The sequence below is a fragment of the Pleurodeles waltl genome, chromosome 4_1 (assembly GCF_031143425.1).
Source record: "Pleurodeles waltl isolate 20211129_DDA chromosome 4_1, aPleWal1.hap1.20221129, whole genome shotgun sequence".
Lineage (NCBI taxonomy): Eukaryota > Metazoa > Chordata > Amphibia > Caudata > Salamandridae > Pleurodeles > Pleurodeles waltl.
Window position 1 is genome coordinate 35,876,230 of NC_090442.1, and position 25,360 is coordinate 35,901,589.

Genomic DNA, 25,360 nt, shown 5'->3' on the forward strand with positions numbered 1-25,360 from the left:
CTCTCTGATTATGCCAGGGCTACTACCATAGTAGGGCTTGAATACTTGCAGTTTCAATCCCTACTGTAGCAATTTCCTTATTTTGCCACCTTTCTGCAGATCTGCATACTGGGGCTGGAGGAAGCAGTAAGCAATAGTTCCAGGGCTGGAATGCCTTTGAGTCTGCGAACCTACTAACCTGCATGTTTTAAAGATTTTCACCAGCTTCTCTCTAATATTTTCCCATAATAAGAAAGGTTGGACATTTACTCCTGACAATTGCAGAATTAGAACTTCTTCCAGGGTTGGGAAGAAAGTGGCCGGAGGGAAAATGAACTTGCAAATGCTCAATAGATTTTCACATGAGCAAATCTACACATGCGTATTTACCCATGCTAAAATACAGTTCACAAATATTTTATAGGGGTACGACATATACCATGGGTGCACTTTTGTGACTTTCTTTAAGAATTTGGGGCCACATGTAGGTAGGTTCAGATTTGCAACCCGCAAATTGCGAGTCGCAAATCTGAATGTAGGATGGTGTCCCTGACACCATCTGTGATTCGCAAGGGCTTCGCAAATGCCCACCTAGTGAATAATCATGAGGTGGGTCGCAATTTGCGAACCCCTTGCGAATAGCGTCCCTCACAGGGATGGTGGCCTGCTGGAGACAGCAGACCACCATTCCTTAAAGGAAAACGAGATGCATTACAAAAACGAAAAATGAAACGTTTTCGTTTCATTTTTTCAGAGCAGGCAGTGGTCTGCAGTACCACTGCCTGCTCTGAAAAAATGTTTACAGTGACATTCACAATGGGGAAGGGGTCCCCTGGGGACCCCTTCCCTTTTGCGAAAGTGTTAGCACCCATTTGAAATGGGTGCAAACTGCGATTGGTTTGCGCCCGCGTTCGCGGTCACAAAACAATCCTACATTGCACTGCGAGTCGCAATTAGGAAGGGAACACCCCTTCCTAATTGCGAGTCACAAACCCGTTTTGCGATTCGGTAACCAAGTTACTGAATCGCAAAACTGGGTTTGTGCATCGCAATGTGCTTTTTGCACGCCGCAAACAGCGAAAGTCACTCTTTGCGACATGCAAAAAGCTACCTACATGTGGGTCTTGGCCCCTAATTAGGTCTGGTGTTAACAAAGACATTTTATTTTTATTAAACTTCTATTTCTCTCTCTTTCGGCTGGCTTTACTGTGAGTGATCGCATTCTGCTCTTCCACAAGGAGCATATTGGCACACAAAGTAGTTTTGTTCAGTGTCAGGAACTACAGTGGCAATCAGTGACGTAACGAAACTGGAGGGTGCCCCTTTGCAAAGAACATGGAGGAGCCCCCTCTCCAGACTCACTCAGGGCAGGTGCTGTGCTGAAGGGGCCCCCTGGAGGGCGGCTGCAGGGCCTTTGTTATGCCACTGGGGGCAACGTGTGCTTTTAGAGTTCAAAAACTTTTTTTTTTTTTTTTACCAGTGTTTGTTAAAATGTTGAGGGCCTGGTAGCTCCCACAACAATAAAGTGTTACAAAAGCCATGTCAAAACAAGACACGCATTGATGAAACTAAAAGACATAAAAATATGTCAGACCAGTTGGCTTTGCCATTGTTTGTTTATTTTCATGCTTCCCATATTCATTTTGAAAATGGTTACACTAATTTTCCATTAGAAATATTTTTGGGAAATACTAGCATGCATCAACACATTTTACTAAATGACACTTCATTTGCATCTAATCAGAGAGCATTCTGGGAGCATTATACTTAGCCTCATAGCCTAAACTTTTCAAACATGTGTATACACGTTTTTTTTTTGTACTGGAACCAACGTCAGTAGTGAAGTGTGACCTTAAAACATTTATTTACAGCACTCACCCTAATAATGAAGGCTTTCAAATAATGAACCATAAATACAAGTTCGAACAGCATTATCTTTTGGAAACACATTACCTCAACTGCAGAGAGTTCCACTCTCTGTAAACAGGCAGCCAAAGGGTTTGTGCTGCAGAGGGTTGGGCCTACTTGTCCCAAGGACAAAGTAAACATAAAAACTTGTTGCCCTTGACCCCAAACAAGATGTCCCGGGAATTCCACATCCCTGGGATCCCTTACAAGTAAAGCTCTTCTCACACTCTATACAGCTATAAGGCTTCTCTCCTGTGTGTAGTGTTTGATGGTGTACAAGGGTAGATTTAAAAGTAAAGCTCTTGGCACACATAGTACAGCTATAAGGCTTCTCTCCTGAATGTATTCGTTGGTGTTCTACAAGAGTTCTCTTTCGACTGAAGCTCTTCTCACACACAGTACAGTTAGAAGGCTTCTCTCCTGCTCCTAGGCCAGTGTGTATTCTTTTTTGCTTTAGAAGAAGTGTTGTATTGTTGACTCTCTCACTCCTGTGTGTTGTTTGGTATTTTCTTTCATTTATTTTGTGAGCAAAATACTTAACTCCTCTAGAAGCTTTATGTTTCTCTTTATCATCCATACTTTCTGTCTGTGACTGATGTGCTGCAGAATGAAAAGAACACAAATTACACACAGGAAATATTGATTGAAAAACGGTGCTGTTATAATACGTGAAAGGTGGACTGTTATATCTAGGGAGGTTGTACCCCTCCTAATGTGAGGGATACAGTTCATGCAGAGGAAGATGAGAAGGAGTAAATACAAGGCAGAAAGACAACTCACCTCGTGGGAAGAGGGGACTGGTAGAGCAAGCCAAGAAATGGTCAAGGGTGAGACTGACCTCTTTGTTATCAATTTATCACAATTTTTGTTTTAAAACAATCTTTATTTTGTTTTAAGCACATTCACAATATACAGGCGTATATGCTTCCATTTATATGTACTGTACAGCTCAGTTACTTCGCTGTCATGCGTAGGGTGTTCCTAGTCTATTATTTCTGGACAGTACACATCATTTTGTTGAGTAAGGTTCCTTCTTCCATCCCACCAGTCCCCACCTGAAGAGAAGAGAAAGGAAAGCAAAAAAACAAAAAAAACACAACAAACTATTAGCTGTGTCATACTGTGCGGCCAGGGACTTTGGTGTGGGTAATTCTCTTGTTCTGCATGTAGTCGTAAAGCTTAAGTTTTGTGTCCGTGTTCTACCGCCCAATTGGAGCCTAGCATTGAGAGGCTTAATTCTTTTAGCAGATATCAAGGGGTTCAATTAAATTTTTGGCCTGTTAGTGGGTCATGTTGTGTGCCTTAAAGGTTTCTAATAGAGATCGAGTTCTAACGGGGCCCTCTGTATTATTCCAGTCTAATAGCTGAACTCTCCACTTGGCCCCACTTTTTTATTTCTGCTCTCCAGTCCTCTAGATGAGGGGGAATTGCTGCCTTCCACTTCCTAGTTGTCGCTTCGCTAGTAATAGTGCCAGGTTTAGTAATTTGTCTTCTACCATACCTCCCTGTGGTTGCATTGCTATGCCCAGCAGGCCGCGTTCCATGCGTTTCCGACTGGTTATGCCCACTAAGTCTGCGTTATCTCTGCCCAGAAGGTCCCCAGCCTGGGGCATGTCCAGAACATATGTAGTAAGTCCGCCCCTTCTTCTTGGCATCGAGGCACTTTGCTGCTGCTGTTGCTGTGGGATATATCTTACTGATCAGTTGTGCTGTTAAATAGGCTCTATACAGTACTGGAAACTGAATACATCTACGTCTGGTATTATCGGGAAATTTTCCGGGGAATTCTAGAGCTCTTGCCCATTCTTTATCTGTAATTTCTCAAAGTCAGTTTCCCATTTCCTCTTGAACTGTGACAGAGAGACCCCAAAGGTGCATTTGAGGGCCTCTATGCAGCCATTTCACTAGGTGTCGCCCTTCACTAATTCATGTGTTTCAGGTTCTTGGCCCTCGGGTGCCCCCTGTATTGATATCAGTCTGATGATAGTAGAATGTACAAGAAAAAGTGTTTACAGGAGATTATGTGCATTTATGAAGTCATCGTGCGTCATTAATGTTCCCTCCATAAAAAAGCTTCCCACTGTGGTGACACCTTTTTCCCATCCGTCCAGTCTATGTTTTGTTAAGGTTCCTGTTGCTGCAGGAAGGCTGCGCAGGGAAATGGTAGGGGCATAGGGAGCCTGGGTTGTGGTATATTTTTTTCACCAATACCGTAGAGCTACGGGTAGTAGCAGCGGGTGAGAATGGTCTGAGTAGTCTCAGAATAGAGGTGTCGGTGGAGGCGGCCTTGGTTATTGTGTATCACAGTGTAGTTAATCGCAAATAAATTGTGTCCCACCAGACAATAGGACAGCCATTGTAGTTGTGCTGCATAACTTTAAGCCTTGAAATCTGAGACTCCCAACTATCGGCAGTTGCAGCTTAGCCAAACTAATTCTACGTTGGTTTTGTCCCCAAATACGTTCCGTAAGTAACGTATTGAGTTAGTGGAATGGTGCCATGGGAAATACAAGGGGAAGGTTTACAAAGTAATAGAAGAGGTGCGGGAGTATCTCTATTTTGGCCAGTGCTATCCTCATGGTCGTTGACAGTGGGAGAATGCTATTTGTGATGTTAGCGTGGTAATTGTTCGTATTAGGTTCCCATCCAATGCGCCCTCGTTCCTTCGGTATACCTCTATGCCAAGATAGAGGAAGGTAGTCGGTGCTACCTGGATGTCCCTGTGTCCGAACTGTAGTGCATTTGTTATGGCCATATCAACAAGGGGTATACTCGAGATTTGGCAGTATTAATATGGAGGCCTAATAGTCCACTAAAAGTGGAGAAGAGTTGTTCCAGGTCCTCATGGCCAGCATGAAGATCTTTAAGGTATATCAGCATATCATCAGCATATAGGGATACTATATGGACGGCTCCCCGTCAGGGGCGATACCTCTATGCACCATTTCCCGTCTAAGGATCTGGTAGATTGGCTCCATTGCCAGTACAAATAGAATCAAGGACGGGGGCACACCTGCCGTGTTCCTCTCCCAATTGGGTACGCCTCTGATATATAGAGGCGCATGCGTGCTCGAGCTATGGTGGTTTTATAAAATAATTTAACTCATTCTATATAGCTGTGTGGTATCCCATAAGCCTGGAGCACTCACACTATGTAATCCCAGTGAATACAGTAAAAGGTTTGTTGTATATCGAGTGTTAAACACCTTGCGCGTGGGTAGATGACCTTGCTGGCATCAATAATCTGAAAAAGGCTAAAAATATTCAGTGAAGTGCTGCGGCGTGGAACAAAGATGCTCTGATCTACATTGATCAGTTAGGGAAGCAATCGCAAGAGCCGGTTGGCTAGGAGTTTGCTGAGAACCTTGTAGCCTGTATTAGGAATAGATAGGGGGTAAGAAGATGGCAGAGCCGTGTTGGGTACCTTCGGTTTTAGAATTGATGTCACCATAGCTTTCCTAGTAGTGGGAGAGAGCAGACCTTTTTCTCATGATGCATTATATAATCGCATTAGTTGTGGACATAATTGTGTAGCATATGTACTATAGAACTCTATTGGCAAGCCATCGGACCCCGGGGTTTTGTTATGCGCTAAGGTTTTACGGGTTCCCTTAACTTCTGTCAGTGTGAGCGGGGCTGCTAGCAGTTCATTGTCTGAGGGTTGTGTTGTCGGTAGATCGGTCTAAGAATCTCCATAGTCAGTCTCTCTGGGTCTGTGGGGGTGCGGCGTATAACTGTCTATAGTAATCTCGAAAGGCTGTATCGATTCCTCTCTGCGTGGTGGCTGGATTCTGCAATGAGGAATCTACTCTCATCATTGGGGTGGGGTTCATTGGTGGACGTATTAATCAGTGTGTATTTTTTTAGTGTAGTGGCTATAATTTACTACTCGGAGGCGCTCTAGTAGTTCTGCATATTGATTGCGGGCGTCCTGCAGTTGTTGGGCTTTTTCGGGCCTTGTGCTGCAGCCTGTTCCTCACGAGTGGCCCCTGCTGTCATACCAATGATCGCACCGCGCACCACCACCTTGAAGGCTTCCCATTCCACTATCGGGCTGAAAGCGGTATTCGTATTGTCGGCGAAGTACGTGTGGATAGTGGTTGCTAATTTTTCTCGTAGTACTTCGGCTTCAAGTAGAGAAGGCCTCAATCTCCACATGGGAATCGGGACAGGAATCTGGCCCACTACACTGTCCTCTCTAGTGGGTTATGGTCCGATATGGTCTTACCTAATTAAGAGGCACTTGTAATTTGTGTTTCCATCTGGTTGTGGCATACACAGCTATTCAGCCTAGAATGTAGAGCATGGGGGGGGCGAGTAGAATGAGTATTCCCTTAATCCCTCATTGCGGCCCCACAAATATCGCAGTGATCCCAACCATTTAACCTTTTTTATTTTGGATATGAGCATGGCATGCTGGTATCGTCCACGGAAGTGGGGATGCGATCTATCTAAAGTAGTGTCCAAAACTGCATCTAGATCTCTCCCAATAGCCACTAATATTGTGGATAAATAGGCATGAAAGGCTTTTTCGTCTGTATCAGGGGTATAGATACTGCCAAGAATGATCGATCTTAAATCCGGAGATCCCAATACTATAACATATCTCCCTTTGGTATTTGTTTGTGTTTCAAGAACACTGAACGGTACTCCCGCCCTAATCAATACTGCAGAGCCCCTTGAGTAAGCAGAATATGAAGTGTGCAGTAGCTGGCCTTCCCACCTATTTCAGACCTTAGCAGACTCTGGTGAAAGCAGGAATGTTTCCTGTAAGAAGGCAACATGTGCCTGCCGTTTATGGATTTGTGCTAGAATCCTGTAGCGTTTTTGAATGTTTCCCAATCCCCGTATGTTCCAGGTTATAAACTGATATTCTTTTACTACTGATGTCATGGTCTGTTAATGTAGCGACAGGAGAATCCCCAGTCGAGGCTATGTGAGCATCTTGCCCTCCCTTTATTTATTATGACACAGCCATGTAACCTAAAACCTTTTCTAAATTCAGGGTCCAGCAAGAAAACTTTGCTCGACCAAACTTGTAACCATAGTTGGAACTAGAAAAACATCATAGAGAACCAAAAGCACTTGCATTGGGGTCATCGGTGGCTTAGTGGCTAAGTCACACCCATCTTGTGGCGGTCGGTTTGGTGCAATTTGTACATCGTTAGAGTGCTCGGTGTCCAGGCCCCGGCCTCAGCAGGGTGCTCCTTGCCCCAATGATAATTTATCCAAATTCGGCAAGCGCTCTTTTGTTTCAGGGTGTGGTTATCCTAGTTTCTTTTGTGGTTTTGTCCTCCTTCAAGTGCTCATGGCAGTGTAGTTCTAAGTAATAAGAATAGTAGCAGCTGTCTCAAAGTTGATTGTGTTCCCGTATGCTTGTTGTCGTCCCTTGTATTATTGATGGTCCCCATTAAAGTCCCTCTGCTGTTTGGGGCGTTACCATGGGGAATAGCGCATTGATGCCATTTGTCGCTGATTCAGAGATGCTTTCTTGAGAGGTACTTGTACTAACTAGCAGGCGCGGCGACCCGAGGGTGGTCCCCGATTTCAATGCTCCTTGTCTGCCTTCCATCACCTGTCAGGCAATTGGGGCTCCTCTGATTTGCGAAAGGCGGTTTCTGTTGGGTTGGCTCTGACGGAGTCTTGGGGGCTCGTTCAGCTGTAGATGCAGGAGGGTCACTTCTGTCCTGAACAGTTACCTCTGGATAGGATGGTTCTAGCCATTGCAGTGCTTCTTCAGGAGAATCATAAAAGAGTACCTGTTGTTTATGGAAGATTTTCAGTTTTGCTGGAAAGACTCCCTTTCGCGTTGCAGTGCCAATGTATAAACTGGGAATAACAAAAAATGTTGTATTCTCCATGGTATGGGCGCACGCATCTGCAATTCCTGCAGTAGTAGGTCCTGATCACTATTATTCAATATCTTGGCGACTATCGGGCACATGGGATGTCCCAGGATTGGTTTTCTAGTCTGTACTCTATGGCCCATATTTATACTTTTTGACGCTAAACTGCGCTAACGCAGTTTAGCGTCAAAAAGTTTTGCGCCGTCTAACGCCATTCTGAAGCGCCATGCGGGCGCCGTATTTATGGAATGGCGTTAGACGGCGCAATCAGACCGGCGCTGCCTGGTTTGCGTGGGAAAAAACCACGTAGACCAGACAGCGCCGGCGTAGGGGGAAAATGGCGTATGGGCGTCTTAAAATGGGGCAAGTCAGGTTACGTCGAAAAAATCGTCTTAACCCGACTTGCGCCATTTATTTTCGACGCCCATCCCCCATCAACATGACTCCTATCATTGTAAAGATAGGAGTCATGCCCCCTTGCCCAATGGCCATGCCCAGGGGACTTCTGTCCCCTGGGCATGGTCATTGGGCATAGTGGCATGTAGGGGGGCACAAATCAGGCCCCCCTATGCCAAAAAAAATTATTAAAAAAAAAAAAAAAATACTTACCTGAACTTACCTGAATGTCCCTGGGGTGGGTCCCTCCAGCCTTGGGTGTCCTCCTGGGGTGGGCAAGGGTGGCAGGGGGGGTCCCTGGGGGCAGGGGAGGGCACTGTGGGCTCATTTTGAGCCCACTTGTCCCTTAACGCCATGCCTGACCCAGGCGTTAAAAAGCGGCGCAAATGCGCCGTTTTTAGCCACGCCCACTCCCGGGCGTCTCTTTTGCCCGGGAGTATAAATACCACGTAAAGGCCTGGGAGTCATTTTTTAGACGGGAACGCCTCCCTTGCATATCATTAACGCAAGGAAGGGGTTCACGCTAAAAAATGACGCACATTCCGGGAACTTTGGCGCTATTCGCCTCTAACGCCATAGTATAAATATGGCGTTAGTTGGCGTTAGTTTAGCGTCGAATTTGCGTCGAAAAAAACGACGCAAATTCGGCGCAAACGGAGTATAAATATGCCCCTATGTCCCCACTCCACTACGAAGTGTGACTATAGGCCTGTGGGGGCAATCGTTGCTTGTAGCCAGTACTCAATAAAGGGTGCTGCATTCGGTCCTTCAAGGCACTCTGGCAGCCCCACGATTCACACGCTACTGCGGCGGGACTTACCTTCAGCATCTTCGGCACTTCCCTGTGAATGCCCCACTTATCTTTGCATTTGCATGACCGTTGTCATCAGGTCTTCCTGTCTAGGTGTCAATGTGGCACGTGATCCCTCTGTGGTCTTGAATCTCTCTGACAATTTGCGGTGGTCATCTCTAAGCAAATTTGCCTTTGTTGTGACTACGCCTAGTTTTTGCTCTATAAGCACTTGGGAGTCTCTTATCTCCCACAGGATGAGGTCTATTTTATCCTCCCGTAGGGTATCCATCTCAGTGTGCATCACAAGGGAGGGCATTGCAGTTGTCGAGTGGTCAGACTGCCACGACTGCAGTATCAGCTCTTACAATACCTATTCCTTTCTGGTCTTTGTGCGCCCCATTTTTATTCCTGGTATCTCAGTTTGTCACAGCAGAACAAGCTCTTCTTTTGTGTGACTTTCTGTGCCAGCTGTGACCATTGATTAATTATTGTTTCCCCTTCTCTTGTATGAATGTCCAAATGTTGTCAGTGACGACGTTCTAAGGTCTGCGGATGGGGGACTTGGTGATGATCTGTTTGTTATTAGCCAGATGTTCAGAGCCTCTCCTTCCTTTGTCCTTAGGTTTGTCATTGCAGCCCTCCTCCCGGCGCAGCACAACGGACAGGGTGCCCAGCAGCGTAATTTTTCTTGTGTGGGTCTTTTACAATCTATTAGTTGGAGCCATTAAACAGGAGTTCGTGCTATGTGTTCATATGTTTACCTCTCCTCTTTCATTCTGTTGAGGTCTCCGATCTCCACTTGCAATCGCCACATCCTCGCCCGCTACCGGGCATCACAGTGCACCATCTCAATGCAGTGCCCACAGTCCCTGGGTTCCTCTGTATCTCAGCGGGCTCCTCCGTCCTTTCTATTCCCTCTGCTGCACAGCCCAAGGGGAGTTAGACAGGCTGAATGGTCTCCTAGTCTCGGCCTCGTGCCTGGCTCACCTCATTCCACACCGGCCGAACCCAGAGAGTCCGCCTTCCACCCTTCCACTCCAACACTACCAAGATCACCTGCGGAGTCCCCCAAGGGTCCTCCCTCAGCCCACACTCTTCAACATCTACATGATCCCCATAGCCAACATTCTCCAAGCACACGGAATCACTATCCTCTCCTATGCTGATGACACCCAACTCATCCTCTCCCTTACCCCACCACCGCCAAAACCAACCTACACGCCGCTCTCCTAGACACCGCCAACTGGATGACCACTAACCACCTCAAGCTCAACTCAAACAAAACCGAAATCATCATCTTCGGCCCCAACAAAACCGCATGGGACGACTCCTGGTGGCCCACCGCCCTAGGTCCCGCACCCACCCCCGCAACCCACGCACGCAACCTCGGCATCATCCTCGACCCCTCCCTCTCCATGACACAGCAAATCAATGCTCTAACCTCTTCCTGCTTCCACACACTCCGCACTCTAAAAAAAATCCTTCAACTGGATCCCCCCAGAAACCAGAAAGACAGTCACCCACGCACTCATCAGCAGCAGACTGGACTACAACAACACCCTCTACGCCGGCACCACACTCAAACTCAAACACAAACTCCAAAGAATCCAGAACATAGCCGCGTGCCTCGTCCTTGGCCTCCCCCGCCACGAACGAATCTCACCACACCTCAAATCCCTTCACTGGCTCCCCATAGACAAGAGAATCACATTCAAGATCCTCATCCACGCACACAAATCCCTCCACAACACCGGCCCAACCTACCTCAATGAAAGGGTAAACTTCCACACTCCCACACGCAACCTCCGATCAGCCGACCTCGCCCTAGCCACAGTCCCCGCATCCAGCACACCACCACAGGAGGCAGGTCTTTCTCCTACCTCGCCCCCAAAACCTGGAACTCCCTCCCCACCGACCTTCGCAAAACCAAAGACCTACTGGTCTTCAGAAAGAACCTCAAGACTTGGCTGTTCAACCAGTGACCCTCCCTGCCCCCCCCCACTTTCCATCCTCCCCTCAGCACCTTGAGACCCTCGCGGGTGAGTAGCGCGCTCTACAAATTTCTTTGATTGATTGAGCTCTCTCGTCGGTTGTGACCATGGTTTCACTCAGATTCCCGGGCCTGGGCTGCGAAGCACCACACTCAAACGTCTGCCATCTTCGGCCATTGGCCACGTCCCCTTCAATTTATCCATGATTAATTGACAACAGAATAACTAAGGGCCATATTTATACTTTTTGACGCACAACTGCGCCAACGCAGTTGTGCGTCAAAAATTTTAACGCCGGCTAACGCCATTCTAAAGCGCCATGCGGGTGCCTTATTTATTGAATGACGTTAGCCGGCACTGCGGACTGGTGTGCGTAAAAAAAAATGACTCACACCAGGCAGCGCCGGCGTAGGGGAAAATGGAGCTTGGGCGTCAAAAAATGGGGCAAGTCAGGTCTGAGGCAAAATTTTGGCCTCAACCCGATTTGCCCCATTTTTTTTTACGCCCAACCCCCATTGAAATGACTCCTGTCTTAGCAAAGACAGGAGTCATGCCCCCTTGCCCAATGGCCATGCCCAGGGCACTTCTGTCCCCTGGGCATGGTCTTTGGGCATAGTGGCATGTAGGGGGGCACAAATCAGGCCCCCCTATGCCACAAAAAAATAACGAAAAAAATACTTACCTGAACTTACCTTAAGTTCCCTGGGATGGGTCCCTCCATCCTTGGGCGTCCTCCTGGGGTGGGCAAGGGTGGCAGGGGGTGTCCCTGGGGGCATGGGAGGGCACCTCTGGGCTCCTTCCGAGCCCACAGGTCCCTTAACGCCTGCACTGACCAGGCGTTAAAAAATGACGCAAAAGCGGCTGGACGTCATTTTTTAAGGCCCTCCCACTCCCGTGCGTCATTTTTGCACGGGAGTTTAAATAAGGCGCACATGCCTTAGAGTCATTTTTTAGAAGGGAACGCCTACCTTGCATATAATTAACACAAGGTAGGTGTCCACGCTAAAAAATGACGCAAACTCCAAGATCTTTGGCGCTAGACGGGTCTAACGCCAAAGTATAAATATGGAGTTAGCTTTGCGTCGGATTTGCGTAAAAAAAACCGACGCAAATCCAGCGCAAACAGAGTATAAATATGCCCCTAAACATCCTGAAACGTGGCTTATATTTCTGCCCCAGTGGGGACTTCAATTACAGTCCATGTAGAATTTAGTTATTTCTGCTTCTAAGGAAACTAAAGCTGCCTAAGGCACATATAATCAGACCCAAGCCAGTGAAGATGGGAACAGGCAAGTCCAATCCCCAAAAATTTGAAAAGTGTTAAAGTGACATTGATAACTTAATAACACTGACTGGTCTAGATAAGCAAAATGTGTGTGTAACGGAAGAGTGGGAAGTCTTGCTAGAACTTTGGCTGCAGATAGATCAGGCGAGTCTCAGTGGCTACATATAATTCCTCATGCCCCGTGACAATTGGGAATTCTTGAGTGACTTGGTCACCATAGACTTGTTCAAATTCCTCACAGTCAAGGAAAGAAGGGACAAGTCAGATCTAACTTGAGTAAGGAAGAAAGGGAGGCCATTAACACATTACGCTATGACAACAGCATTATTGTAAAGCTATCTGATGAGGGGGGAAATGTCTTGATAAATGATTGCAATTATGAACAAGAGGCTTTTCGACAATTGTTTAATACAGATTGCAAAAAATTGTCTCATGTTGACAAATGTAAAACCTCGATCAGGCAATACTATGACTATATATGAGCGGCAAAATCATTGTGATGAATTTTTGAAAAACACTTCCTCCCTACTGTTTTTACCTTCTACTGAAAAATTATAAGAACAAATATAAGAACCCTACTAGAGCAGCAGGGAGGCCCACAGTGTACTCCAACAACAGCTAACTGGAAAACACAGCAATATACGAAAAACATTTCAAGCTGATTCTTGCGGTGTGCTCCCATCATACTGTAAAGATAGTAGGGATTTGTTATGAACTATATCCAACATACACTGGGACGAATCATATTTGATGATCAGCTAGGATGTCATTATGCATGCATGTATACAACACACACACACACAGCGCATGCAAACATGCTTTCGCAATAATGTGAGGTTTTTATTCAACCCACTTTCGTCCCACTTTCCAATGTCTTTGGTATGTGTTTGTAATTAGTTGTAGGGAGAATATTACACTCCTTGAGGGCAGGGCCTACAACGTCTTCTGTTTGTTAACATTATTTTGATATATGGAGTGCATGTTTCCCTATTTATAATAATGTAGTATAGAATACCAAACTAAAAAATAGAGATCTAACAATGGTATCTTTGTTTAGAAAATATTTCATTATCCATCGACAATAGTCTAAACTATCCAGAGTATCCACTTCATTTTCAAATGCACACAATATGATGCCAAATACTCAATTTCTGATGTATACCGATTTAATATACATATATATTATTATTATATAATATAGATTCCAATGCAGTTGAGGAATAGTGTCAGGAAAAGTAGGTAATAAAAAAAAAGCATGTCACTTGTTGTCTAATCCTACCTCAAGGAAAGTAATTGTGCAACAATGTCTTAATTTCAGGTTCATAACTAACGACTTTACAATTATTTCAAATGAGCTCAAACAATGTGAAACTCTGAAACTTAATAAAGAATTAGTAAAAACCTCAAGAGAGCCCCAGACTTGTGTGCAAAAGAAGGGGTTAAAGCACGTTTTGGTTGCATCTCGCTTAAAAGCTGACAATATTCTGAATAATAATTATCACATTTCAGGAAACTTGAACTGGATTGGAAACAAATGTATATTCAATCGGGATATGTCACAAAATGAATATATGGCATCAAATTGTCTGTATTTGAAAATAAAGTGGATACTCTGGATATCTGAGCTCACTGTCAAATGATAATAAAATGTTTTCTAAGCAAAGATATCGTTGCTGGATCTCTCTATATCTGTAATCTAGGTTTGACATTGTATGCTTCTTGTAATAGACTAACATGACTATACACTGATGTTTATGACCATGATAGATGTTTGCTTAAACAACAATATATTCACATTTAAAGATAAATATTTCAGATAAACCTCAAGAACAGCAATGGGCACCAGCTTCCCCCCCAGGTATGCACATTTATTCATGGGCTGGTGGAAGAAGCCAGTGGCCTGGATGTCACAAAATGAAGACATGACAAACCATGTACTAATATGGATCAGGTACATAGATAATCTTTTCCTGCTGTGGGATGGAAGTAGGGAAATGGCTGAAAGATTCATCCAGAGATTGACAAAAAACGATCTCAACCTAAAATTCTCTCATGAGTTCAGTAATAAATCTATAAAATACTTGGATATCTGCAGTGAAGGAGAAAATTGTCACAAGCCTACAAAGAAAGGAAGAAAACTTCAGGGAAGTGTAAATATCGTGCATCATCAGAAAACCAAAAACGCCCCACCCCCCCAACCCCACCCCAAAACCTAAAAACCCCTGACCCCCACCCACTCCCCAAAACCAAAAACGCCCCACCCCCCCAACCTCACCCCAAAACCCCCTGACCCCCCACCCCCTCCCAAAACCAAAAACGCCCCACCCCAAAACCTAAACCCACCACTTACCTTCGCCAACTCCCTTCTTTGTACCTTAACCACGCATGTTCGTTGTTCAGAACATACGTAGTTAAGGCACAAAAAACCGGAGTCGTGGTTAAAAAAAGCATTGTTGCGCTTTCGTTAACCATGACTTTCGGAAAAAAAAAGTTGTAAAAAAGGATGTTTCCCCTTATAGAGGCTTAATGCACGTTGCATAATCTGGAGTGTATGTTCTGCCAAATTTTTAAAAATCCCAATAGGGATTGTAATTTCTTTATGGTATTTAGTGGTTGTAGTTGAGCACGTTTCTCTAAAAACTGTGATGCTAGGCTCTTTCCTTCATCTGATAATTCATATCCCAAAAACAGGACACTCGGGAAGGCAATTTTAGTTTTTTTTTTTTAATTACATTTGTAGCCGACTTTGGCAAATCCCATAACAATGCGGGCTACCCGTCTTAGATGTTGCAGTGATTGATCTTCCGTCAGGTAGATATCATTTACGTAGGAGAATGTCCTTGAAGTGCACAAGCTGCTAACAGTCCTGGACTGTTCTTATACCCCTGGGATAAACAACAGATATTTTCTGCAAGGCCAACGCGCTGAAACTGGTTAAGTCTCTGCTTTCAGGTGCTATATTTTGGTAGAAGAAACAATTGGAGATATCCAACGTTGTTTTGTATTTTTTGTGCACTATGTTGTTCATAAGTGCTGTCCTATGTGAGTTCTGTATAGCATATGTGCGTGTATGACTATTTAGATGTCTGTAGTCTAAGACTATTCTGTACAAATGGTCGGGTTTAGCTACAGGGAACAAAGGATTGTTCATTGGTGAGACACAGGGTTTGATTACGCCCTGGTACTCTAGCTGTGTGAGAACTGCTCTCACCGGTGCTTTAGCTTCATGTTTTATTAGATACTGGGGTTGAGGTTGAGGTTGGGATTTAATTGGAATTATGTGATGGGGGAATCTTTATCCCACCCTACATGGTTGCATATAGCACAGGCGCTTGCGCCAATGTCCAATCAATGGCGTAAGATTCTACAAGTTCTTCGGGAACAAGGGGGAGAGAAAGAAGGTATCATAACCTCTTCCCCCATATGGGCAGGTACGGACAAAATCAGGTGGCCAATCTTGCTCAGCCAACAAGATATCATAGATATTAACAACACAATCCCAGAAGATTGCATCAATGGTGTGCTCTATATACCCTTCTAACTGTATAGTTACTTTATACACCCTGTCAGGTGTGGCAATGCGCACGTCCGCAGTGTTGACTTGTAAAAAGTCATCAGTTGCTCTCACCTCCAGATATTCTTGAAGATTCCGGCGAACTATTGTGAACTCTCCTGAGCTGTCTAGCAGAGCCAGTGCCACAAGTCTTGTTCTTCAGGAGGGCCCTCTTCCTGAGTGGCATGGAATATTACAACTGCTGCCACTTTTCTTTTAAAGCTGTGGTTTTTGTTGAGGAAGTTTCTCTTCTTTTTTGACAGAGACTTTTGTTGAACGTTGTGATTCCTTTCGTGGTTTCACATACTCATCCTTCCGCTCTGACCGCCCCCCTCTCCCACTTTGTTTATCCTGTGAGTCCTGAAAGGAACAAGACTGACATGTATCAGTATATTGATATCTATCAGGCGTTTTTATATTATCTGTATTTCTTAAGTTATATCTGTTTTGAGGGGTCTCCACATGTGAAGATTCTCCCCTTTCTTTTTTAGGTGTTCGTTGCTTTTTATCCCAGCATTTCTTTGATCCCTCAGGTGCTTGCTTGGTAGAATCTTTATTAGATTTCCCCTGAAAATGTGGTTTAGTTGGTCTGGCCCCTAGACTATCTCGATCAATACTAGAGTAGGTCTCTGCGATAATATTTGGCAGCTCTTGTTCTTGATCCTGTGGCAGCATGCGCACAGCTATTGCAACTGCTTCCCCTTTAAGGTTGCTTAAAATAATGGAAGATACTGTAGCAAAATTGCCCATGAGTTGCATTCCCAAAGCCAGGGCCGGGGCAGCTCCGTATTAATCTTGAATTTGTTCTAACACCTCCGGAAAATTGGCAAGTGTCAGTATACCGTGTGCGGTAGTATAGAGCGGTAGTATAGAGCACGGCAACTACCGTGCCCCAAGTATTCTAGTTATCAACTGTGGGAACCATTCCAAACAGCAAGCACATTGTTAATATTCTGTGTTTATCCTGATGTCCCGTATGGGGAAAGACTGCTTCCAGTGCATTTATATTTTGAGCTAACCAGAACAGAATTTCTTTCCGTTTGGCGGGGACTTTACCCATGATCGAATGTGCAGTAGCAGGATTGATGCCTGGTGCTGCTGCATGTTGCAGAGGGGCAGCTCGTGCTGGATTCGTATTTAATGTCTGCATTACAAACTGTACTAACAGTCTCAATATATAAGCGGCGAACCTCGCCACTGTCAAGGCTGCCACATCAGGATGTGGTGTATATGTGGCCAACAAGGACTAGGTAGGGCCAGCATTGCTCAGAGGACCTAACCTCACATGTGAAAATTGTGTGCGGTAGGGCGCTATGAAGCCAATTATCATGGTTGTGATAAGATAAAGGTATTTCTATATAAGCACATGCTCTGTATTGTGCAGGTGTATTTCCTGGTGTATAATGATGAAATGCATTAGTGTTCCCATCGCCTGCTGAAAATATGACCCAAGAATAGAATATTTCTGTCCTATATGCTGGATCGGCTTCCACATTAAGGCCCATATTTATACTTTTTGACGCTAAACTGCGCTAACGCAGTTTAGCGTCAAAAAGTTTTGCGCCGTCTAACGCCATTCTGAAGCGCCATGCGGGCGCCGTATTTATGGAATGGCGTTAGACGGCGCAATCAGACCGGCGCTGCCTGGTTTGCGTGGGAAAAAACCACGTAGACCAGACAGCGCCGGCGTAGGGGGAAAATGGCGCATGGGTGTCTTAAAATGGGGCAAGTCAGGTTACGTCGAAAAAATCGTCTTAACCCGACTTGCGCCATTTTTTAACGACGCCCATCCCCCATCAACATGACTCCTATCATTGTAAAGATAGGAGTCATGCCCCCTTGCCCAATGGCCATGCCCAGGGGACTTCTGTCCCCTGGGCATGGTCATTGGGCATAGTGGCATGTAGGGGGGCACAAATCAGGCCCCCCTATGCCACAAAATATTATTAAAAAAAAAAAAAAAAAACTTACCTGAACTTACCTGAATGTCCCTGGGGTGGGTCCCTCCAGCCTTGGGTGTCCTCCTGGGGTGGGCAAGGGTGGCAGGGGGGGTCCCTGGGGGCAGGGGAGGGCACTCTGGGCTCATTTTGAGCCCACTTGTCCCTTAACGCCATGCCTGACCCAGGCGTTAAAAAGCGGCGCAAACGCGCCGTTTATAGCCACGCCCACTCCCGGGCGTTGCTTTTGCCCGGGAGTATAAATACCACGTAAAGGCCTGGGAGTCATTTTTTAGACGGGAACGCCTCCCTTGCATATCATTAACGCAAGGAAGGGGTTCACGCTAAAAAATGACGCACATTCCGGGAACTTTGGCGCTATTCGCCTCTAACGCCATAGTATAAATATGGCGTTAGTTGGCGTTAGTTTTGCGTCGAAATTGCGTCAAAAAAAACGACGCAATTTCGGCGCAAACGGAGTATAAATATGGCCCTAAATGTAACTGGCCCCTCCTGCACTGTTAGGGCTTGAGCCAACAAATGTGCAGTAAGGGGTGCTCGCATGTTTATTGCAACTGCTACCCGCTGCGGATTCACCATTTAAAAAGGTAATGTATTGTTCAGAGATAAGGACACCAAATGGGGATTTTCCTTTGAGGTTTCAAGCTTAAACAACCTACAGCATTAGTTAGGTCTACCCTAAATAGCTGAGGAGGAAATCCTCAGTACCACGGACGCCTCTGTATCTACTACTGAGGTGCCTATAGCACGTAGTGAGACTGAGATACTCTGAAGGACCCGAATATCAGTGCCTGACCAAACGTTGGCGGCACCATGTTGCGTAGGCTCTTATTATTCTAATAAGACTACTAGATTCGGACGGCAGGATCAGTGGTATTGTGGGGGACTGAGTCTAAGCCCACACCACGTGACGTCTGTCAGCCTAATCGGGGTCTGTGTTTCCGGGTAACTAGCAGTGCCCTATCTCCACGTAAAGTAGAGATGTGTTTGGCAGCCGTGCGCACAACATATATGACTCCTCAGGGGAATCGTGGTCGCTCAGATCTCATCTGTTTCTCTAGATTACATTAGTCTCATATATGCAAAGACAATCAGAGGCATGGTATAGTTCAATAGAGTTTTTGTTGAAGTACCTGCATCTTAGAAAGCGAAGCATGTATAGTAATCACTAGGACGATAAAACACAAGAGTAATAATATTGTGACCAGGAGGGTAAAACACAGGAATACTCCCACCATACTGTCACCTGATACTATAGCTAATATTCCTACCTAAGCTATGTTAGAGCACAGCATGTTAACCTCTAAGTCTGCCTTTTAGGTTCCCCCCCCAGGAGGACATCATCCCTCATACCTGTGTAAGGAGGCCTGTGATCTAGCTAGACACCATTCCCATATAGGCCAGGAAACAGGTAGTCTAATCAAGCATCTGTAGCGAAGCAATCAGCAGTCAGCATACAGTCGTGGTCATCTGGCTGGAATCTCCCTCTCATGAGTATGAGGTGAAGGAGTGTTTTATAATAAAACAAATGGCTTCTAAGAAAAGATCCCCACGTAAGAGTGTGTATGTTTCTATGAACACTGGAGACAAAGTGTACCCCTTTGTGTCTGCAACCTACTGTACTGCAGCCTTGAAGAAAGCACAAAGTGAACGAAATGTATTTTTTATGAACGCAGTGCTGGATTAAGCGAAGAACAACCAGACAGCGAAAATTAACAATACCGCAAATGTGCTGAATATGAATAAAATAAGGCATCGCTAAATAAAACATATCTAGGGCAAAGTTCACATGGGCAGGCCTAGCATGCTAAATTACGTATATAAAAAATATGGCTAAAATAGCAATACAACAATTTCATCAGGAAAGGATGGCCAAGGGAGAAAACGATCTGTTGTGTGATTTGAAGACCTATAGCTAAGTCCAGACTGTGAGTGTTGAGCCATGAGGGACATTTAGGCATGCTATCTAACAAGAAAAGATTGATAATGCAATACTGGTAGCCTGCCATGGGCAGCAATGTGGAAAGGTTCATTAGAGAAAGACTACCAGTTGTTTGCAAAACAATAAAAGACTGATATCCAGAGTTCTGCCTATGGCAGAAGTAGATTCCTGTGTATCAGAAATTTGCTGTTGTGCTTGTGGACTACATGTCAAAGTGGACAGAAGTGAGGTTTGTATATTCCAGAGAGGGTTTTCTGTGTGAGTTGGTATTGGATAATGTTGTACGAGTTGTCTGAAGGGAGATGGAGATTTGGGTGGCACTAGTATTAAGCAGTAATAGGCATGGTGGTGTCTGGTGATGGGGCGCTGTTGGCAGAGCAGGCCCAAAGGATCCCGTTCCCTCCCAGATGAGCACTGACAACAGGTAAGTGCCCGTCCGAAAGCGGAGGGGGTGATGAGTGGTGTGTGCGTGCATGGGGATGTGCTAATGTGTGAATGGAGGTGGGGGTGTTTGTGGGCGTATATGTAAGTGGTTGTGTGTGTATGAGTGGGTGTATGGATGATGGTGTCTGTGTGCGTGCGTGTGTTTGGTTGTGTGTGCATGAGTGCATGTATGGATGCAGGAGGTGGGGGTGTGTTCGAGTGTTTGTGTGTGTCTGTATGAGTGCGTGAATGTGTGTGTGTGTGTTGCGTGCATGCTGGGATGGGGAGGCAGGTGGGGTTTCTTTATGGGGCTGGGGGGGTCTCTATGGGCTTGGGGGGTGGACGAACATGGCTGTTTAGGGGGTGGACGGAGTCGCATACTGGCAACAGGAATGTAAATTCCTGTCGCCAATATCCTTTCTGCCAGGGATTTCCTGGTGGGGTTGCTGCCAGGAAATCCCTGGCAGAAAGGAGACTCAAAATACCGTGGGCGGTCTGAGGTGGACCGCCGGGGGGGGAGGTGGACCACCCTGGTTGTATGGGCGGTGAAATGGCTGCTTTGCAGCCTGTTCTCTGCTGTGAACATAAGATAGCGGTCCAGCACTGCCATGCCATCAGCGGTGTTACCGCCACCGCTGGTGTGGCGGTGCTGGACTGCCATGACCATAATGACCCCCAAGTCTCAGCAGATAGCTGCAGTAAAGTGACAGCATGCAGTGGCAATTTTCTGGCTGGGACTCTCCTTCTAACCTAAAGAGGCAGAGGGCTGTTTTATAATAAAAAAGCTGGTGTTCTGAGAAACCTGCCCTAATGTACACAATGTTTACACAAATGTTTCTCGTGAAGTGTCAAAGGTTTCGGTGTTCCACTTTGTACTGACAACATATTGGAGACATCCTTGAACAAAGCACTGAATGAGAATGTCCAAGTAAAAGAAATTAAAACAGTTTCTGTTGTAAAAGAGTCTGAAATAAAGGAAAATAAAACTTCACCATAGAAGAGACCTTCTGCTCAGAAAATAAAATTAATTGTTCCTAGGCTAAAAGGCACAAGCTGCAGTCCTATTGTTCAAATAACCTGTCCATAAAAGCTACTAAAATAACCTCACAACAGTATCAAAGTGGAAGATGTGGTCAGAGCTTTCCTTTGAGCTTACCGTAAGACACGATGCTGCACCATTTAGTGCATAGACAGGCAGAAACATGCATGATTTGCACCATGTAATGTGCAATGAATAGTCTAAAGAGGGGCTAGGATACATTAGCCATCTAAAGATGGAGGAAAGATGAATCGACCCTCAAGAGATGCATGTGATATTGTAAAGCTACTGTTCACACTGACATGATCACATAGCCAATTATTTCTGAAACATCATACTACTCAGGAATTACAAGGAGAATCAGATGCCAAATTTCCCCAGTAATTCCACATATCTCAGAGTAATCGCCATTAACTTCACCGACTCACCCAGCAGAGTTATTTGTACCACTGATATTGACGTCTTAGTGGGAGGAAATACTGACGGAAGCGTAAAAGGACATAACAGCAGACATATCTGTGCCTTATAATGGGGCCTACATTAGCTAAAATAAAAGTAAGCAAATATATCACCTAATCCCGAATACTGCAATACAACCAACCAAGCTTGACATTAAGACTACCGTGTACATAACCCTACAGACCACAGCACCACAGACACTACCTAATCTTGAAACCCCTTGAACTAGTAAATTGTTCTTTTTGATACAGTATGTTATAATACACGCGACCCTCTATGACCTACAGGTGACCCAGTTCTATGCACATGTCCCTACACACTACAGAAAAACAGACAATATTTTAGAAAATATTCTAGGTGCCGTGGACCTTGCCCTGTCCATTCCAACATTACAAACCACACCTGATTTCCACATTACCTTCTCTTCTACAACCTGTCTTCCTCCCCTACTAAACAGCAGACCTTGACTGACACACAAATCCCCTTATATTCTGTACACCGAAACATCACGCAGACCCTGCCCAATGTTTACAATGTTTAGTATGCACTGGTACCAAAAATGGACACTGTTTCTACCACTCTCAGTGATTAACACTTCACTTGCATTTGACACTTTGGGGACAGTAAGTAGGACAACGCTTAGACTGAAATCCCAGATTCTGCCACTAATTCCTCAGAGTTCCTGAGCCCGGAATTGCAAAGTCCAGCCGGAGTTATCATTGGTGGGTGGAGTATTGTTTCATCAGGATACACTTGCTCCACCTTACTTGATCAGATGAAGACTGTTAGAGTTGAGATATGAAGGACTTTTAGGCATGACATCTAACAAGAAAAGACTGACAATGCAATACTGGCAGACTGCCATCAACAGGGATGTGGAAAGGGGTTGTTAGAGAGTGGACATGTTTTTGCCATACAATAAAAAAAACTGATCTATAAAATTCTGCCTGTGACAGACGTGGGTTGTTTTGCCTGTGACTGGGACAAAGACTAGACTTATTTTTTTGGTACGTTTGCTTCTTGTGCATCAGAACGTTGCCATTGTGCTTGTGGACTACAGGTCAAAGTGGTAAGAAGTAAGGCTTGTAAGTGAACCAAGAACTCAGTGTCATCACCTTTCTTACTGACACTTTTGCCAGAGGGGGGTTTCTGTGTGAGCTGGTATCAGATAATAGTGTGTAATTTGTCTTGAGGGACACAAAGGAGTTTTTGGATGGAGCTGGTATCAAGTCATATGGTATTTTACAAAACCGACCCTCTCTGACCTGCAGGCCTCCCAGTTCTATCCACATGTACCTATGCACTACAGAAAACAGACCACGTCTTATTGAAAGCTCTGGGGTGCCCTGTCCTTGCCCTACCCATTCCATTACTAAAGACAATGTCTGATTTACAGATCACTTGTCTTCTTCTCACTGCCTTCCTCACCTCCTAAGCGGCAGACCCTCACAGACCCACAAATCCTCTTAGATTCTGTACACGCAAACATCATACAATAATGATTTGGCCCCCTGCAAGTCTTACTAAGAATCTGGAAACATCCAATTTGGAGATGGTGTATGTTAAATTATTTCAGAATTAGACAATTTAAGTCCATGTTCTGGATGTTTATTTATTATAAAGCAAATACCTGGGATGGCTTTGAACAGCAATACATCTGATTTTCCTCTCTCCAATGGGTCTGTGGCGATAGCTCTATCTGTATCAGTAGTATTCTGTGCCAGGAACGAGGATGATACCGATGGACCCTGCGCATCAGTACATGTTGGTTGTAGATTTGCGTTTTTATCACATCCCCCAGGATGCAGTGGTTCTTGCTCATAATTCTCATCTCGCTCCTCAGGATGCAGTGGTTCTTGCTCGTAGCTCTCATCTCGGTCTTCAGTATGCAGTGGTTCTTGCTCATAGTTCTCATCCCGGTCCTCAAGATGCAGTGGTTCTTGCTTGTAGTTCTTATCCCGGTTCTCAGGATGCAGTGGTTCTTGCTCGTAGTTCTCATCTCGGTCCTCGGGATGCAGTGGTTCTTGCTTGTAGTTCTCATCTTGTTCCTCAGGACGCAGTGGTTCTTGCTTGTAGTTCTCATCTTGTTCCTCAGGACGCAGTGGTTCTTGCTTGTAGTTCTCATCTCGGTCCTCAGGATGCAGTGGTTCTTGCTTGTAGTTCTGATCGCAGTTCTCAGGATGCAGTGGTTCCAGCCTGTATTGCTGATCTGCATTCTGTGCCTCAGACTGCATAGGTTCCATCTTGCAGTTCTGATGTTGGTCACGTGCATCAGAGAGCACCTGCTGCAGGCATGCGTTGTGCTGTAGACTCTGTTCCTCTTGAAATGCTGGTTGTCTGCAGTGGTTTTGATGTGGACCCTCACCATCAAACCACAACTCTTGCTTTATGCGTTCACCTGATTCCTTCTCATCTGGGAGTACAGGTTGTCTGCAGTAGTTTTGCTGTGGCTCATATCTTTCTTGAAATGGTGGATCCATCTGTTGTGGGTCCCAAGTATTTGCATACAATTGTTCTTTCTTGATGCGTTCCTCTGGTTCTAGTTGTTTGCACTGGTCCTGCCGCAGTTCTTCTTCATCATCAAAGGTTTGTGGAAGACGAAGGTTTCTCTCACCTTGGATGACTGGAACATTCAGAGACGGACACCTAGAGATAGTACAGTCCTGCTGGAGTCCATGGCAATCCTGAGACATAGGTTGGAGGCTCTGGCTCTGCAGTGGCTCACGCCAGTGTGGAGATGTCGGTTGAAGACACTGGTTCAGCTCCCTTGCTCTGACTGAAAGATTGATTGGAGGGGATCTACTGAAAGAACAATCTCTAACCGTCACCGGACTGACCATCCCCAAAGACACACCACCATTTTTTAGGCGATATTGACCCTTTTCTATCCAGATTTGTTCCATAAGCCCAGCGACTCTAGACGGTACATCCTCTAGGGTATTCTGCAAGTTATCCAGTTTGGTTTCCAACTGCTCTAGCATAGATAAAACTATCACGTTGGGCAGGATCCCCGATTGCGGCTCCAGCTCATGCTCCCGCTCAACATTTTTTTGGGATCCTGAAGCTGACACATTATGGACAGGTGAAACTGGGAGTGCGGCTCTTACACGTTCAGGTGAACACTGTACTTTTCTTTTTTTTCCTGGAGCCTGTCTTCTCCCCATTCTGATATTCAAGTGTCTGTGAAGAAAGGAAAAGAGAAAAGAAAAAACATTATCACATGAGAATTACACCAAAATTCCCTTCCTGTCTTGCCAAGCCCTGTGTTCTCAGTTTAAGCTTTACATAAAAATATTGATTCATTATTTTAATGCTATGTGCCACCCTTTTCAAATTGGTAAAATCAGAATAAATGATCTATTCTATCGGAATGTAGAACTCTTCTGAACCTTGTTTAGCCTCCACCAACCTCTCACCCCGTCTCTAGGAGTTCTATCAGCAGTAGCCAAACCAGCATAAAACACTGGTCACTAAAACAGAACAACTAGCTGATGTAAAGAGCTGGATAAGATCCACGCTACTCGAGGTCAGGCTGCTCTTAAGGAACATTACAAGCATCACAAAGAAGCTTCTGTCACCTGATGGTGTCTGTACAAATAATACTCATCATGTGCAGGTAGTGAAGTTCTGCAAATGATGGACGGAATGCAGAGCAAATCAAACATTCACCCCCAGTCACAGATCTGGGTTTAATCCATCAGTTCTTTTGCTTGCCATGCTATTCCAGTTTGGACCCAGCCATATGCAAATCAGTCTTGACCCTGGTCCCCATGGGAACAGTCCAGCCC

The 25,360-nt window shown here is 45.2% G+C and overlaps 1 protein-coding gene across 1 annotated transcript; it reads right to left on the reverse strand.

Annotated features, from left to right (window-relative positions):
- Positions 1–1,454: 1,454 nt before the first annotated feature.
- Positions 1,455–24,748, reverse strand: LOC138287326 (zinc finger protein 853-like). Its single transcript, XM_069227678.1, has 2 exons — positions 23,203–24,748; positions 1,455–2,487 (listed from the first exon to the last, which is right to left on the reverse strand). Exons 1-2 carry the CDS (start codon positions 24,734–24,736, stop codon positions 1,934–1,936), a joined length of 2,088 nt encoding a protein of 695 aa, XP_069083779.1. The 5' UTR covers positions 24,737–24,748; the 3' UTR covers positions 1,455–1,933.
- Between the last annotated feature and the right edge of the window lie 612 nt (positions 24,749–25,360).

Excerpts from the sequence above, each read along its gene's own strand:
- LOC138287326 (XM_069227678.1), bottom strand. The coding sequence starts at position 24,736 with ATGGGGAGAAGACAGGCTCCAGGAAAAAAAAGAAAAGTACAGTGTTCA. Across the intron at positions 2,488-23,202 it reads GCTGTTCAAAGCCATCCCAG|CACATCAGTCACAGACAGAA; the intron begins GTATTTGCTTTA and ends TTCATTCTGCAG.